Here is an 18,121-nt window from a genome sequence, read left to right as displayed (position 1 = left end):
ATACAGAACATACACTGGCATTGCTTTTTCAAGCAGTGCTAGCTTGAGAGGGAGACCATGCCTCAGAATAGACTTGGACAGTCCAGTTAGTTTGCAGTCTTTCAGAGGGCACCATTTGAATAACTATTGTGAGCTGTTCTCTGATGGAAGGAAAAACACAACTCAGGACTCAGAAGAGAGAGAGAGAGAAGGGAGTACCCACCAGGAAACTCAGTGGAAAGCATGCGCAAGCCCAACCCAATAAAGTACAGTCCAGATGCTAGCTATCATCAGCTGGGAAACCGAGAAAATCTGTAGGCCAGCAAGATGGCAGCCATTGGGGACTGAAAGTAACAGTAACGTATAAGACCACTCGGATGAAATGAACTTCCAATTTATTATTTGTATTACAATAGCAGCTAGAGGCCCCATGTGAGTTCTGAGCCCCACTGTGTTAAGCACTTTGCAAACACACTATTAAGAGATGATACCTGCACTAATATGCTGACAATCTAAATAGAAAAGACAGTAAAAAGGTCTGAGAAAGGAAATATTGTAACATATAGTTTGCATAGATACATTTTGTAGGTGGGGAGAACTAAGGGATGAAGAGATTAAGTAATTTACCCATGGTCACACAGTGAGTCTATGGCAGAGCTAGGAACTGAACTCAGGTCTCCTCAGTCCCAATCCTGTGCCTTACCCACAAGAGTATTATTCCTCCCAAATTTAACCTAAATATAAAAAATAGAACACATAGGTGCTGACATTTGACACTAAAATATAATTGTATATTAGGATGCTGATATTGGCATTGTCAATAACAGAATTACATCTTTCTTGCCAGGTTTAACCTGCTGAGATTTGCAGAAGATATAGACACTTGGCAGGAGTTTCTTGTAGAGGCTACAGATGAAACATGTCATGATGCTGTACAATGGGTGTCAAAATTCCAAGCTCATGGCACTACATGCATCCTTAAGGCTTTGCAGGTTAGTTAACTGTACATCGTATTGTGGCAAAATAATGTGTATTATGATAATAAAAACATTGCTCTATATAACCAAATTATTTTCCAGCAGTAGTGTCAGTTAAGTGCTAATTTAGCACAAAACTCTTGAAAAATGTGTAATATATTGAACAGATCTGGGATCAAGCCACATTTGGATCCAGTCCTTATCCCAAAGTTCAGAGGTGTTTGGAACCGTCATTAGTATTGGAGTCCGCAAAAACCTAAAATGTTTCATTCTTTTAGATTAATGCACTTATCCACTAACCCTCTGCACATTCAACCAAAGTTTAGAAAAAAGAGATAACATGCCCATAACTAGTTCTTCAAGAGGATAGCCCTTGTAATGCCACTTGTTTGGGATATTACATGTGGTTGGGGACAAGTTGGAGCCCCCTAGAAAAGCAGGGTCACTGGGCCATGTACATGCTGCTTTGTGGATCCAAACTGTCACACCTGACAATATATAAAGTGCCATATCCACTCTGCTTCCTTTTTCCACGTAATCAAACATTCACCTAAAGGCTTCAAAGAAGTGGAAAAAGTAGATGAGAAGTGTGAATCTATATGGGCAATCACTTGAAGTACAGTAACTAATAAAAAAGAAAAGGAGTACTTGTGGTACCTTAGAGACTAACAAATTTATTTGAGCATAAGCTTTCGTGAGCTGTAGCTCACGAAAGCTTATGCTCAAATAAATTTGTTAGTCTCTAAGGTGCCACAAGTACTCCTTTTCTTTTCTTTTTGCGGATACAGACCAACACGGCTTCTACCCTGAAACCAGTAACTAATAAGTATCCCCTCTTTCTCTTGTGAGAATTGCCAGAATACTATGAAAGATTAACTCTTAAGAGGTGAATATGTAGAGGGCTAATTAGGGATCCTACGATCCCTAAATTGGAATCAGTTCTGGAAAACAAGTCGAGAGTATTACTGGCTAAATGTAAATCTAACTCCAGATTGCCTCCAATTGGGAGTTTTGTAAGACTGGATCTGCACTGCACTGGATCTAGTGGAATGTGATCTCAGTCCCATCGTCCCAGTACAAGTTTTCTTAGTGTACACAAATCTTTAGATAGTGAAATACCTGCCAAGTCATAATATTCTGATTTTCAGAGGTTGAGTCCCTACAAGTTCAACTGAAGTCAATGGGGGACTTACTAGCTTAGCTGAAGTCAGAAGCTTTCAAAATCAGGACCAACTAGTCTTCCTACCTAGTCTAATTCACTGAGACAGTCTCGGAAGATTATTTTTCCCTGGGTTTATTGTCTTATGTTACGAACATTCTATCAATTTAGAAAAAAAGTTATATCCTTTCTAAACAGTAACTAAGATCCTTTTCATATTCAATATAGTCATTTTCTATTCCATGAATGTTGATATGATTTGTGTACAGTTACCTAAGTAAACAGGATTTAGAAAACACTACAATAAAGAAGTGAAAATGCTGTTTAAGTGGTACCCCAATGTTTAAATTCATTTTCTGCTTTTTCAGAAAGCTTTCTGTTTTCAAGATATAGAGGCACTGTATGTTCTGACCGATGGAAAGCCAGACACCAGCTGCAGTCTCATTCTAAAAGAAGTTGAAAAGATTAGAATGAAACAAACTACTAAAATCCACACCATTTCTTTTAACTGTTCAGACAGGTATATATTACTTTACAGAATAATATGAAATTCATTAAAATTACTAGTTTAGGTATTGTCATTGTAATGCTCCCAATGGTAACACAAGAGCATGAGTACCAACATCAGGGTAGACTGTTAAAAACCAGGGCACAAACTCCTGATTGGTTATGAGTTCTAAACTTAGATTTCATCAGCCAACTGCAAACTCCTCAAGCACTTTAACAGTCTTAAATGGAGTCACAGACAGAGACTCCTTGCATACTCGGGTCTGTCTTGCTACACAGGTAAGCAGAGCTCTGTGATAGCTGGCCCTTTATACTAAGCACAGTAATATTCAGGTTACTCCTGATCCCAAAGGAATAGTCACCACAGGTCAATTGCGCTTTAGGTCTGACACCTACAGTGCTTGTAACTAATCCTATAGTAAACAATATGAAGATTTATTAGATAGGAAAAGGAAATTGCTTGCTTTAACCTTATAAATAACTCTCCAAACAGACACACAAATGAGTTACAGTCTTAGGTTTCAAAAAGTAATAAAGGCTTCTGTAATCAGTCATCTCTATTTGTCCTTTAGGGCTAACCTAGGCTAAACAGCTAAGGATCTCTTGCTTATGCCTAGAAACACGTTGCATCCCCAGAGTCCAAGCAGCATAGATATACCTTGTTCCTTTTGTTTGGGATTTTTATCCCCCTCCTGCCATGTGCTCTGAGCTTCCAACTCAGCTAATAGGACTAGAGCAGAACAGTAATAAGCCTGTAGACACTACCTACGCTGATGGGAGGGATTCTCCGATCGGTGTAGGTAATACACCTTCCCAAGAGGCGGTAACTAGGTCAATGGAAGAATTTTTCTACTCTGTCTACTCTGGCAGTTAGGTCGATTTAACTACACACTTAGGTGTGTGGATTTTTCACATTCGCGAGCAACATAGTTAAGCCAACTTAATTTTCTAGTGTAGACCAGACTATAATTAGTGTCTGTCTCCTGTGTAATGATTCACAGCCACAGAGGCTCACAATGGAGTCTCATATATTACATTACAATACGGAACACAGATATTAACAAGCAAGATTAATGGATGCAGCAACTCAAGCAATCAGTAGAGTCCAAACACTAAACTCTCTTATAATTGTAATACCTACCTATTTTATCAATATTAACCCACAAATGAGGCAGACAGATTCCAGTTCTGTATCTGTTAGTGTCCAGTTGAGACATGGATGCCATAGCATTAGCTGGCACCTGGCCTGCCAGCATCACAGTCATGTTTTGCGTTTCTTGTTTTCCTGAAACTCTGGATGTGGAGTGTTGTGGTGACTTAACACATACCTTGATTTACAGATTCAGATAATAGGTTGAGCCAGCAATTATGGCTGTTTAAAAACAAACCTTATGTTGTAAACTGAGCAAGTCTCTTAATGTGTAACATATACTATTAATAAAGGACACAAATGTCATGTCATCCCAACTATACATATAAAATGATGGGGTCTAAATTAGCTGTTACCGCTCAAGAAAGGGATCTTGGAGTCCTTGTGGATAGTCCTCTGAAAACATCCACTCAATGTGCAGTAGCAGTCAAAAAAGTGACAGAATGCTGGGAATCACTAAGAAAGGGATAGATAATAGGACAGAAAATATCATGTTGCCTCTATATAAATCCATGGTACGCCCACATCAATACTCTGTGCAGATGTGGTTGCCCTATCTCAAAAAAGATATATTGGAATTGGAAAAGGTTCAGAAAAGGGCAACAAAAATTATTAGGGGTATGGAATGGCTTCCATATGAGGAGAGAGTAATAAGACTGGGACTTTTCAGCTTGGAAAAGAGATGGCTAAGGGGAGATATGATTGAGATCTATAAAATCATGAGTGGTGTAGAGAAAATAGATAAGGAAGTGTTGTTTACTACTTCTCAAAACACAAGAACTAGGGGTCACCAAATGAAATTAATAGGCAGCAGGTTTAAAACAAACAAAAGGAAATATTTCTTCACACAACGCACAGTCAGCCTGCGGAACTCTTTGCCAGAGGACGTTGTGAAGGCCAAGACCGTAACAGGGTTAAAAAAAGAACTAGATAAGTTCATGGAGGATAGGTCCATCAATGGCTATTAGCCAGGATGGGCAGGGAGGGTATCCCTAGCCTCTGTTTGCCAGAAGCTAGGAATGAGTGACAGGTAATGGATCACTTGATGATTACTTGTTCTGTTCATTCCTTCTGGGGCACCTGGCACTGGCCACTGTTGAAAGACAGGATACTGGGCTAGATGGAGTTTTGGTCTGACCCAATAGGGCCCTTCTTATGTTCTTATATTTAATATAACTTTTCTGACCCTAACTTAGACTGAAATTAAATCTCAGTGTCTTCATTTTTGGTGTAGACTTTAGGGGCCAGCTCCTCAATTTGTGTAAATTGTCATAGCTCCGTTGACTTCAATGGGAGTTATGACAGTTTACACTTGTGGAGGACCTGGCCCTAGAGATAGAGATCTATTAAATGACTTACTATGGCAATAAAATAAGTTACTTATTCTACCTGTGATATTTTTCTCCAGTATGTAAATCCACACATTTCTGCCTAGAAGTCTGGGTTCCAGTGCTTATTGCTATGCTGTCCCTATAACTGTTGGTTAAAAGTAACCAGCCTTTGTAGTTTATGATTGCTAAGTATTATTATATAATTTATATATCCCCCCATAGCTGGAAAAGACTCTACAAATATCTAAATCATTTCTAAGCTTACTCCCCAAACTGCATGCTTAGAAATACAAGAGTCCCTGACAGTAAGGCTCTATTAATGCTCAAGAGCAGTCATTACTGGTAATTTACTGCTTCATTGTCAACAGAAGAGCTAATGAATTTCTGAAGAAGCTGGCCTCTCAAACAGGAGGACGCTACCATCGCTGTATTGGAGATATGGATGGACAGTTAGCAGCACACAGAATGTTGACAGAAGGGTTTGATGATGATGATGTATGTTCAATAGTTATTTGGATTGTGTTTCTTTATGGAATGTATATTTTCTTCCAGATCTAAAGTACATTTTAAAAAAATAAAATATAAGACTCCCAAGGTATCTTGCACTGAGATGTTTGGGATCCAAACAACAAAATTTAATGTCTGGCTATACCTATTGCCCAGCCACACTGAGGAGGTGAATGAAGCCATCGAAGGAATGTAAGATGCAAAAGAATTTGGAAATGAGATCAAACCAAAACCCTGGATCTGAATACCCCTGAGTTTTATCAAAGTTCTGCTGTCCTCCTCACTACCACCTATTTATGTTTTATCCATCTATTATGTCTTGGGTTTAGATTGTAAAATATTTAGAACAGGGACTGTCATTTACTGTGTTTTTACTGTGCTTAACATACTGGGTCTCCAACCTGATTGAGGCCTCCAGGCACTATTGCAATAGAAATGTGTAATAAAAATAAAGACCAGATCCACCTCAAGTAGAATTTGGAGTTAAACACTCTGCTCTATCTCTTCATAAATAGAAGATCTTGTCTGGCTCTGGTGAGTGTGAAGTTCAGAAGTTTGGGTTCAGTTATTTACATTTGCTGCCCTAAGATTTGTAAGCGATTGCTGTAGATTCTAGCAACAACATTTTAATTTTATATTTTAGGATCCAGTTTTTCCTTTCTTCGAAGGAGATGATTTAAAGAAACTTGCTCAAGAAGTAGCAAAAGCCAGAAGCTTTTTAATGCAAGCAAAATCCTTTAGGTGTGTATCTATCCAGGATCTTTCAATGAATACTGCTTTTCTTTCATAGAGGGAGCCAAGGAGGAAGTTAGATGGTTAAAGAATATCTGGCTACCAATTTCTGCTTACAAAAGAATCATTTTATCTCACCTATATTTGTCTCTTGCACTCATGGCATTATTTTTAAGTGTGAGGAAGGGACATCCATGCAGACTGCCTCCTCTATAGTTTCTGTTCATGTTCTTATACCGCAGCCAATCACCAGTATCTGAGCATCTTCTAGAAGTGCACTGAGCTATGTGACTAATATCTCTGTCTCTTGTGGGTGTCTCTCTCCCTTTTCCTAGGTGAAAAATTCTGTGAGGTTGATCATCTTGTTCAGCTCTCCCCTCTTCCCTACCAAACCAAGGTAGTGTTTGGGGCCTATCTTCTTCAGAGAGAAAAGTGACTCTATCTGATGTGAGCTTCCTCCTCCCTTGCACTCTCCGTCAGCCTGATTACAGAATCTGAAGCATCAGTCCTACTCTTATCTGCCAACACCAGTACCTGCTCCCTCTGTCTTATCCTCTTGTGACTTCTATGACCCTCCACCATCTTCTGCATAGAATCTCCTTCTACTTGCAACTTTTCTTTCAGCATCTCTGGTTCCTCGCTTCCACATTCTGTCAGGGTCCCACAGGGTTCAGTGCTGTCCCCTCATCACTTCTCTCTGTGTACTTTAGTTCTAGGCAGCCTAATCTATCCTCATGTTTTAAGTTACCATCACTATGCCAGTGACTCCCAGACAATTTCTCTCTCCTCCCCATCCCCTTCCCCTTCTGGATTTCCTGCCACCATTACAAGTTCTTATCACAGAAAGATATGGCACGTATGGAGAACGGTATTACTTATCGGTTAAATTTTGTAAATCATTTATGTAACAAACTTGCATAATTTTACAAACAACCTCGTAGTGCTCTGAAAAATATCATCTTAAAAACTATCATCTGTTCTGGTACCCATCAAGTCCACAACAAATTAATTTCAACAAGTACAACTGAACTACAATTGATCCTAATGTCCTTACAATGTCATCCTGATGTCACCCGGGGCCAGGGTCAGTGCTTAAATTGTGCCAGGGCTTATCAGGGCTGAGCCCTGGCACCTCTCGGGTTGGCAATTCATAGCCCCGGCACCTCTGGGCTTGTTGCATAAAGTTTTATGTAAAAAAAAAAAAAAAAATTGATTGAAGCCCAGCACCTCTTTCATTACAAATTAAGCAATGGCCAGAGCTAATTGGAGAGATATAGTAATAACTATATAACTACATACCTTCCTTTAGGAAAAAATGCTGTAATAATTTTACATTCCTTATTTTTCCTTTTAAATAGGTTGCTATTAGAAAAATGGAATTTGGACCAAAAGGACAACTCTTTTTAAAAAAAAAAAAAATCCTCAGGTAACCAGTCAGTACAAAACAAGTCATTGATTGTATATTTTTATAAGAATGTTGTTTCAAATTAGAATCCCATATTTTCCAACTTTGGAAAGAGTCATTGCTTAATGTAAATAGCTATTCATTCCAGCTGTTTTAGTGTTTAGCTCAATTAGCTTAACAGCAGCACCTAACAAATACATGCACAAGAAATTTCACAGGTTGTAATGTGTTTTGAGAGGATGAAAAGTGCTATACAGGTGTATGTTTTTATTAATTAAGGGCTCCATGCTTCAGAAAGAATAAATAGCAAAGCTCTTTTGGAGACGTAGTACCCAATATTATGTGTTTTTGCTGGAATCAAAATTTACAAGAGATTCTAGTACATGTCTCTTGGTAACATGTGACTATCAGGTTATAAAAACTTTTAAATAGTAAAGCACAGTGTACATGGGTATCATCAGCATCCAGGTATAGCAGGGTTCAGACAAATGGATTCCAAGATAAAAATGAGAGCACTGTTTACCAAAGTTTTAAATGAACCAAAGATGCAGTGTTCAAGCATGTTCAAGCATGCTTCAATGCAGCTCTTCCCTACTTCATTTAATATATTATTTTAATAGGCATGCATTGAGTAAGGAAGCCCTTCTTCACTTGATGTGACTTAAGTGGGACTTCAGTGGGACTACTCATATGTTAAAAGTTATGTACTATCTCTGTACTTAATCTGTGCATATGTTTAGGTGCTTTGCCAGGTCAAGGCTGTGACGGGGTGAAGGCTTCCTGCCAGTTGGAGCCTGCAGCTTAGACAGTAAATCAGGCCCAGAATACACATACAGTTCAACCTTTGGGTTTGGGTTAGGGTTTTGAAAAATGAAGCAAATTTGCAATGTAATTAATAGATAAAATGGGGATACAACTGTTTCTCCTAACTGAGGTTCCGAACATTTTTTACACTGTATTATTGTAATAAGAATTGCTTCAATTAATTGGCATTGTATATTGAGCCTCTTATTTGGTTGTTTTTTGGTTTTTTTTACAGTTATTTTAAGAGACTCCAGATATTATCCTTGATGGGTAAAAAAGATGAACTATCATCCTAAAAAGAAAATTACTCCCAACGTCTTTATATAGTGATGTCAAGAAACAACTGTTTGCACAGAAAAAAAATAAAGCCTAAAGTTGAAGAGAATGCATTTGCCAAAAAGGTTTTGCAAATAACTGTTTTCACTTCTTGATCTAAATTTTCTCTTTGCTGCCATTACAAGTAGGAAGGAAAGATGATTCTAGAAATCAGCAGACCCACAAGCAAGCAATACCCTTTCATGCTGATAAAGTCCAGCTGAATTCAATATGGGTCCAATTCAACTGTCAACTAAAATCAAGGGAGAGACTATCACTGACATTAGTGGTAGTTTGCTCAGACTTCTTTGGTAACAGTTCCAGAGAGCACTGTTCCCTCTAAGCTGTACACGTGCGCACGCGCACACAGATCCTAAACCCCACGCATACAGCAAAACACCGTATGCACAAAAATTTGCACAGAAGCACAACAATTTGCACAGAAGACATTTTTTGCGCACATGGCCTGTCAAAAATTAGAGGGAACATTGCCAGAGAGACTGGACATATGTTCACAAGAGTCTTGTGAGAAAATGCAATTCAAACTAATTGCACGGTTCTGAGAGATGCAGAATTTTCCAGCAATTGCATAAAATATGCACTTCTAGCTAGCAAACCTGGGCACCAAGGATGAAACCCTGGCCTCACTGAAGTCAATGGAAGTTTTGCCATTGCCTTTGGGGCCAAGATTTCACCCCAAAAGTTTAAAAGATGTAATATTAAGTAGAAATGGGCCAGAGATGTAAAGTCCAGATAGTGATCTGAGATTTCCCAAAGTCCAGGTGTATATAGATCCCAAATGCTCCCATTGAAATCAGTTGGGCTACTCTCAAGGTAAGATATTACACAGTATGAATAACGGTGTTTGAATCTGGATATATATGACATTGCAAATCCAGACTGCAGTATGTTCTGTGTTAGATGGTGACTGACTCTTATTTAAAGATTTAGAAGCATTTTCTCTCCCTTTTAAATGTTTCCTGTGTCATTTTTCAGTAAGACATTTCTTGCATGTTGTTTTTTGTAAGTTTGACTGATTAAAAATTTCCTTTGAGTGACAGCTCTGTCTATACAGAGTAATCTTTACAATTTGTCTGTAAAATTATGATTATTAATGGTTTATCTAATACTACATTAATGCTACTTATAACTTGACTCAGTGCCCCTTTGTATGGACACCAATACTAAAGATTGCTACTTGGAACATCAGACTATGATAGACAAAGATGATACCACTTGATTTGAAAGAAGAACAGCTCTCCTTTCAAAAGAGCTAGCCCAGCATGACATTGACATTGCAGCACTCAATGAAACTAGATTGGCAGACAAGGGCATTATTTCAGAACCGGCTGGTAGTTATACCTTCTTTTGGAAGGGAAAAGAACCACACGAAGATAGAATCCATGGAGTGGGAATTGCCATCAAGACCAAACTCTTGCAATGTCTTGAAGACTTCCCAATTGGCATCAACAAAAGACTCATGAAATTCCAATTACCGCTAAATAAGTTGTGATTTGCTACCATCATCAGTGCATATGCGTCTCCCTTCACTAGCCCTGACGATGCTAAGGCATGGTTCTGTTCTGGTCTCAACTCTCTCATCAAGTCAACACCTCAAAATGACAAACGAATCATCCTCGGAGATTTCAGTGCAAGAGTAGGTAAAGATGATAACAGCTGGCAAGGTGTCATTGAAAGAAAAAAAAAATGAGGCTTTCCAAAACTGGCAAAATTATATTCAGTCCACCTCAAAAAGAGAGAGATTCAAACTCCTGCAAAGCACGACAGAAAGACAACTACGCGTAATACAAGATAAATGGTGGGAGAAGGTAGCAGAGGACACTCATATGTATGTGGAAACAAATAAGTTCTTTGATTCCTTGAAGCAAGTCTATGGACCTTCAAAGGTGGGCACAGGTTCACTTATGATGGCTGATGATAGGACAGTCACCAAGACAAACATGGCATGGCACAGAGATGGGTTGAATACTTCAGCCAACTACTGAACGGACCATCCTCAATTGAAACAAGTGCTATTAACCAGATACCTCAAAAGCCTATTCAGCACCACCTTGACTCACCACCCTCACTTGAAGAAATAGAAAAGACAATCAGTATGATGAGCTCAAGGAATTCCTTGGACAGAGATGGAATACTGGCAGAAGTATATAAATCTGCGGGTCCAAAGATGATAACACTCCGGAAGATCCTTACTGACATCTGGGACAACAAAGAAATGCCACAAGACTTCAAAGATGACACAATTATTCCTTTATTTTAAAAAAAATAGTAAAATAGTCTGTGATAACTACCGTGGGATCTCTCTCCTATCTGTCACTGGAAAAATCTTTCCTCGTGTCCTCCTGAACTGACTGATTTCATCTGTCTCAGAAGCCAATCTACCTGAGACTCAGTGCTGATTCAGACCTGGTCATAGTACCATAGACATGATTTTCAGCATCAGGCAAATATAAGAAAAATTTATCTAACAAAACATGGATCTGTTCAGCGTCTTCATTGATCTGACAAAAGCATTTGATACAGTCAACAGAGAAGGATTATGGATGATTCTCAGCAAAATTGGTTGCCCACCAAAACTGGTAAATATCATTCATTTATTCATGAAGGGATGCAAGGTCAGGTACTTTTTAATGGAGATCTCACTGACTCCTTTCCAGTTTCAAATGGAGTCAAACAAGGCTGTGTCCTTGCCCCTGTACTGTTCAACCTCTTCTTCACCCAAGTTCTCAACCATGCTACAGATGGGCTCAACAGAGGCATATACATCAGATACAGACATGACAGCTCAGTCTTCAGTCTTATAAGGCATAAAGCAAAAACAAAAGTAACAGAACTACTGATAAGAGATCAGGGGATAGCCGTGTTAGTCTGTATCCACAAAAACAACAAGGAGTCTGGTGGCACCTTAAAGACTAAATCTGTTAGTCTTTAAGGTGCCACCGGACTCTTTGTTGTTTTTACTAATAAGAGAAGCACTCTTTGCGGATGACTGTGCCCTCCTAGCACACACACAGGGAGATCTCCAGTGCATCGTAGATCATTTCGCTGAAGCATCAAAATTATTTGGCCTCACAATCAGCCTGGAGAAAACTGTGGTGTTGCATCAGTCATCTTCACCCCTCCAGGTCATATCCCCCTGGCATGTCCACCAGTGGAACCCAACTAAAGCAAGTTGACAATTTTACCTCTCGCGGCAGCAACATTTCCAATGCTGGATCTCTTGACAAAGAGATCAGGAACAGGATACAGAAAGCTTCTCAGTCATTAGGAAAGCTATGTAACAAAGTCCTGAAAATCCCACAACATAACCCTCTCAACCAAAATAAAACTTTATAATGCTTTTGTGCTCACATCTCTTCTCTCTGGCTGTGAGACCTGGACACCATACAAATGGCATATCAAACAGCTAGAGGCCTGCCATATGCAGTCTCTGCATGCCATTATGGGGATCCTCTGTCAGGACAAAATTACCAACCTGGAGGATATCCAAAAGTCAAATGTCACAAGCATTAAGGCCATGCTGATAAAAGCCCAACTATGCTCAGTTGGACACATCATTAGGATGCCTGAACATCGATTCCCCAGAAAAATTTTCTATGGAGAATTAGCACAAGGACATTGGAATCAAGGCCACCCCAGAAAGCGCTACAAGGACAGTGTCAAGAACAGCATACACTTTGGTGCAATAAAACCAGATGATCAGCATGGCGACACACAACACTCAGAGCTTTCCAAGCCTTTGAAAAGGACAGAAATAATTGATTGTTAGCCGCAAGAGAAAAGTGTCATACCACTGCTATAGCTACCAAGATGCTCACCAATGACTTGTCTGCCTGATCTGCTCACGAGCATGTGCATCACGCTTTGGACTTCAGAGTCACTCAAGAATCCACAAAAAGAGAGAGCATGAAAATGTCATAGTTGAATCTATGGACTACATGAGAATCTGTTATGAGTAGATCCAATTGCTGGGTCCCGTTTCTTCCAAGCCAGCTGGGTCTAGGAAGACAATACCTGAAGGTTTCAGTCAAACTACTCTTAAAAATCTTCAGTGATGGAGATTCCACATCTCTAGGCAATTTATTCCAGTGCTTAACTACCGTGACAGTTAGGAAGTTTTCCTAATGTCCAACCTAAACCGCCCTTGCTGCAATTTAAGTCTATTGCCTCTTATACTATCATCGGAGGTTAACGAGAACAATTTTTCTCCCTCATCTTTGTAACAACTTTTTATGTACTTGGCAACTGTTGTGTTCTCCCTCAGTCTTCTCTTCTCCAGACTAAACAAACCCAATTTTTTCCATACATCATATTTTCTAGACCTTTTAATCATTTTTGTTGCTCTCCTCTGGACTTTCTCCCATTTGTCTAAATCTTTCCTGAGATGTAGCACCTAGAACTGGACACAATACTCCAAGTGGGCCTAATCAGCGCAGAGTAGAGTGGAAGAATTACTTCTTGTGTCTTGCTAACAACACTCCTGCTAATACATACTAGAATGTTATTTGGGTTTTGTTTGTTTGTTTGTTTTTGCAACAGTGGTACACAGTTGACTCATTTAGCTTGTGATCCATTTTGACTCCCAGATCTCTTTCCCTAGTACTCCTTCCTAGGCAGTCATTTCCATTTTGTATCTGTGCAACTGATTGTTCCTCCCTAAGTGGACTTTGCATTTGTCCTTATTGAATTTCATCCTATTTACTTCAGACTATTTCTCCAGTCTTAAGATGAAATTTTGAATTTTAATCCTATCCTCCAAAGCACTTGCAACCCCTCCCAGCTTGGTATCATCCCCAAACTTTATAAGCGTACTCTCTCTATATGCCAGGGTGGATAACCTGAGCCTGAGAAGGAGCCAGAATTTACCAATATACATTGCCAAAGAGCCACAGTAATACATCAGCTCCCACCCTGCTCCCAGCGCCTCCCACCCACCAGCAGCCCCACCAATCGGCGCTTCCCATTTCCTCCTCATCAGCTGTTTCGTGGTGTGCAGGAGGCTCTGGGAGGGGGAAAGGGGAGGAGCGAGGACATGGAAGGCTCAGGAGAGGGGGCGGGAAAGGGTGGAGTGGGGGCAGGATCTGTGGCAGAGCCAGGGGTTGAGCAGTGAGCACTCTGCGGCACATTGGAAAGTTGGCGCCTGTAGCTCCAGCCGTGGAGTTGGTGCCTATACAAGGAGCTGCGTATTAACTTCTGAAGAGCCACAGGTTGCCCACCCCTGCTCTATGCCATTATCTAAATCATTGAGGAAGATATTGAATAGAACTGGATCCAGAACTGAAGCCTCTTTCCCTTTGGCGCTGGCTGATCTACACATGCAGCATGGTACAGGATCATTGGGGCCAAACAGATGTGCTGCCTCCTGGAGCTCAGACCCATTCAGTCCCTTCATCCATTGCAATGCCATCCTCCAATCAGAGGGCAGCTGGCAGCAAGAAGTAAGGGAGGGGGGATTTCCTGCCAGTTCTCTAGCCAACTGGACCTCTGTGAGGTAGAGAGGCCAGCTTCTCCTGTTTGCTAATCCCCCTCACCAATCAGGACAGAAGCAGCACTAGGCATTTTGCCCACCAGCAAAGCCCAAAAAAAAGAAGGGCTGAGCAGTACAATGCCCCTTGGAAGTTGGCACCCAGGGTACTGCACTCCTTGCCTGCCCCCAGAGCCATCCATAAATCAGTGGTCCTGTTCAACAGATATGTTTCTCACGTTGCTATAATACAGGGAATGCTCAATCCCCGTCCTCTGATGCCCCAGAAACCTCTCTGACTGTCCAGTAAGTGGCACCTTTGTGTAATTTATTTACATTCCTGCTCCTTGTGCAGCAAATTATTTACAGTGCATCTCAGCCTTTAGCCTTTCCTCCATAGACTCATCAAGTCTGACCTAGTGCAGGCCACTGAACCTGACCCACCCACTCCTCTAATAGACCCTTAACCTCTCACTGAGTTACTGAAGTCCTCAAATTATGGTTTAAAGAAAGGAACAGATCTCCCTTCCTTGAGATTGTGGCACACACTGAGCCTAGCTAGCCCATGTCCTCTCACTTGCTTCCTTCCCGTGTCTTTCTTATATCCTTTGACTCATGGACTAATTGGTTCATCAGCCCTCCCAGCCTGATCAGCTAATTAGCTTGCATATCCCCCATCAGCCTTGTCCAGGGGAACTAACCGGTGCCTGTGTAATCGGTGTTACCTGTTAGCTTCCAGCATTGTCACAGTTGCATTAAAGGCAGTGCAAGACCTTGAATATGCTGGTTTTTATTTTTATTCCAGAACTTCACGTCATAGTTATGTGAGTTTGTTTTCCTGGACACATGCAGAGTTCCAGCTCTGAAAACCTCAATGTTTTCAAGTCAGTTCTGTTGTCCTCATAATTTAGGAACTAAGAACACCATTGTACTACATGCTGTATAAACACAGAACAAAAAGACTGTCCCCGTCCCAAGGATCTTCGTCTAAATAACAGAAGTTCTGGTAAAGTGGCTCTGAGAGAAAGCTAAAAGAGAGCTATTTGGGCACAGAGTTCTGGCTGGAAAGGCAGGGTTGTCTGCAACAACAGACAAAGTACATTTCTCCTACTGTGTTCAGGGAAACCGAACTTTGTATATCATCTTTGTAAATAAGATTGCATCAAAAAAAATACCTTACTATTGTTAATTTTTCATTCTAACTGGAAGAACTCAGAAAACCCCAAATTTGGCTAGCCACTCCAGTCAAAAGAGGTAATAGTATAGGCAGACCTGATCATGTGTTATATTAATTTCATGGTTTAAGTCTTGATTGTGTTCATCTAATTATTTGGTCAGTTGTTGATTTCATTCCATATCACTGGCAATTTGTTGATTTATTAATTCAATTCCAGATATGATTCTGATTTGATAATTGTGTTGGTTAATCCTCACTTGGTTTAGTAAAAGTTTAATAGTTTTAATTAGAAGTTTAATTTTAAATTTGCCTTTTATTAATTTGTAATAAAATACATAAAAATAAGAGAGCTTTTTTTTCTTTCAAAACTTCAACAGGGTCAAGATATCAGGGTAAACCTTTAACCCCAGGGTTAAAGGTTGTTTGGTAAAGTATCTAGAAGCTGCTTAGCTCGGTCCCTAAATTTATACCTTTATTCTTTACAACTTTTTACATTACACAATTAGCCTATAGAATTCATTGTCGCAAAATATGATTGTAGTGGGGTGGTCACCCGCTCCTGCCTTAAAGGGCTTAAAACAGCCCTGGGAGAGGGCTGTGGCAGGGGAAAAGCTGGGCTGATTGGGGCAAGTAGCCTCAGCTGGGGGCCATGCCCCAATCAGGCCACAGCTGGCCCTATAAAGGGGCTGCTAGGCTGGAGCTAGGTCAGTCTCTCTCTGGTGATAGAGAAAGAAGGACCTGGCTGTCTGGGAACAGAGTAAGGTACCGGAATAGAACAGTGCTGGGGAATAGGGCAAGGGAGCTACAGAGCTCCTGCCTGGAAAAGCCCTAGGCTGCAGGTCTGGCCAAAGGCCTAACAGGTACAGGGGTTGCAGGAGTAGGCAGCAGGTTCAAACCTCCTTTGCCTATGATGAGTGGCACTTACACTGCAGTCGCCCCCAGGGAACAGGGCCTAGGTGATGACTGGCAGTGGCCATAGACTGAGGCGAGGTGGGGGTAGAGTGTTGGGGGTTCCCCGGGGAGGGGAGACCCAGATCTGTGTGGAGTACTGCAGGTGGCAGCACCCCAGCGTGAAAGGGAACACTGGGGTCCAGGAGGGACTCGGGGGCCCAGCAGGAAGCGGGACACTGGCTGGCAGAGGGCGCTCTGGAGGCTGGAATGCTAATTCCCTGGATGACCAGCAGGAGGCGCCTTGGGAGTGAGTCACACAACACTACAATGATCAACACCAAAAGGTTAGCAGGATTTTAAAGGGATTTAGATATTTGTATGGACAATGAGATCACAATTATATTAGACAAAAATTTTTAAAAGGGGATTCAAATCCTAATGTTTCAAGGCATAAACCAGTCTCTATTTAGTGGGCTAGGAAAGAGCTTCCTCTATGAATAGGTTAATCCCTAATGCTTTATATTTACGTGCATAAACTCAGGTATAAGCTGTCTATTTATTTGTATATTTCCTTGAACTATCCCTTTAAATCTCAAGCAGTAGGGAAAAAAAATGTCCTATACATCATATGATCAGCCCGTGTTCAATGTTGCATCATTTAAATTCATGGAAAACAGATCTCTGCTTTGATCCCCAGCTGTTAGAGTTGTGTGTATTCCCTGTCTGATGCTACCAGTTGACACAGATTTCATCTATTGCATCAACAGCGTTTTTCATCTTTCACAAATCTGACACACCCTAACTTTTCACCTAAAACATATCCGTGGATTTATAGACCAGCAGTTTTAAATCCACCCTTAGACACTGTAATTGCCTCTCTAAATTTTCACAGAGTGGGTGTTGTTATAGTTCTGGGAAAGATTTTAGCATGCGAGTTGCATATATCAAAATCTCTGAAACTGAACTTGCTCAGCTGCTGTTTTGCAATGTTTAAACAAGCTGACGAATTTTTGACATCCTGGTGTTACATTTTATGGACTGATAAAATCTTAGGACTTTCTTGCTGGCTTTTCTCCTGGTATTTTTGTGTGAACTGAGGAATGGTCATATATAGGGCTTCCTTGGATCTTGACTTGCAGGGAGGGGACCAAGTCCAAACCCAAGAGCAGGGCTGGTACTCAATGCAGCAGCATTTCTCATTTTTCCTTTTGCTCTTACTGCTGTCAAAAACTAGCAGGGACTGTGGATGGGGGATGTGCCCATCACCTCCCAAATACAGCATGAGGAACCCTTCAGTCACCTGGGACCCAAAACGGGGCAGACGAAGGATCTTAAAAAAGGTGGCCAAAAAACAGAGGGATAGGAGAAATGGGGTCAAAAATGGAAGGAGTCACGAGAAAGAGTGGGAGGGGAGAACAATAAGGCCAAGCAGATTGGATATAGGGAAAGGGGTAGATAAAAAGAGAGGGAAGAGAAGGAGAATGAAAAACCTGAGGAGATGTGGTAAAAAGTTGAGGAAAGCACAAATACGGGGGGGGGGGGGGGGGGGATAAAACAGGGAGAATGTGAAAGAAAAGAGATTGGAAATAAACATAGCTGGAGACAGTGACAGAAATGGGGTTAGAAGAAAATTGCCAGGTAATGGGCAGACATAAATTGAAGGTTTAAGCCGCATAAGAGGGAAGCTGGGGGAGGGGGAACA

At 40.8% G+C, this 18,121-nt stretch overlaps 1 protein-coding gene across 1 annotated transcript in view; it reads left to right on the top strand.

Annotated features, from left to right (window-relative positions):
* Positions 1-13,914, top strand: part of VWA3A (von Willebrand factor A domain containing 3A) — a 70,973-nt gene extending 57,059 nt beyond the window's left edge. Inside the window, exons 29-34 of the mRNA XM_074965314.1 lie at positions 827-971; positions 2,484-2,635; positions 5,472-5,598; positions 6,254-6,351; positions 7,701-7,768; positions 8,787-13,914. Of these exons, the coding sequence (XP_074821415.1) occupies positions 827-971; positions 2,484-2,635; positions 5,472-5,598; positions 6,254-6,351; positions 7,701-7,749 (571 nt within the window). The 3' untranslated portion in view covers positions 7,750-7,768; positions 8,787-13,914. The remainder of the gene's footprint in view (positions 1-826; positions 972-2,483; positions 2,636-5,471; positions 5,599-6,253; positions 6,352-7,700; positions 7,769-8,786) is intronic.
* Positions 13,915-18,121: the final 4,207 nt, after the last annotated feature.

Source organism: Natator depressus, chromosome 10 (assembly GCF_965152275.1).
Source record: "Natator depressus isolate rNatDep1 chromosome 10, rNatDep2.hap1, whole genome shotgun sequence".
In the NCBI taxonomy this organism is placed as follows: Eukaryota; Metazoa; Chordata; order Testudines; family Cheloniidae; genus Natator; species Natator depressus.
Note: the sequence above shows the minus strand (reverse complement) of the source record. Positions and strands in the feature narration are given on the sequence as shown.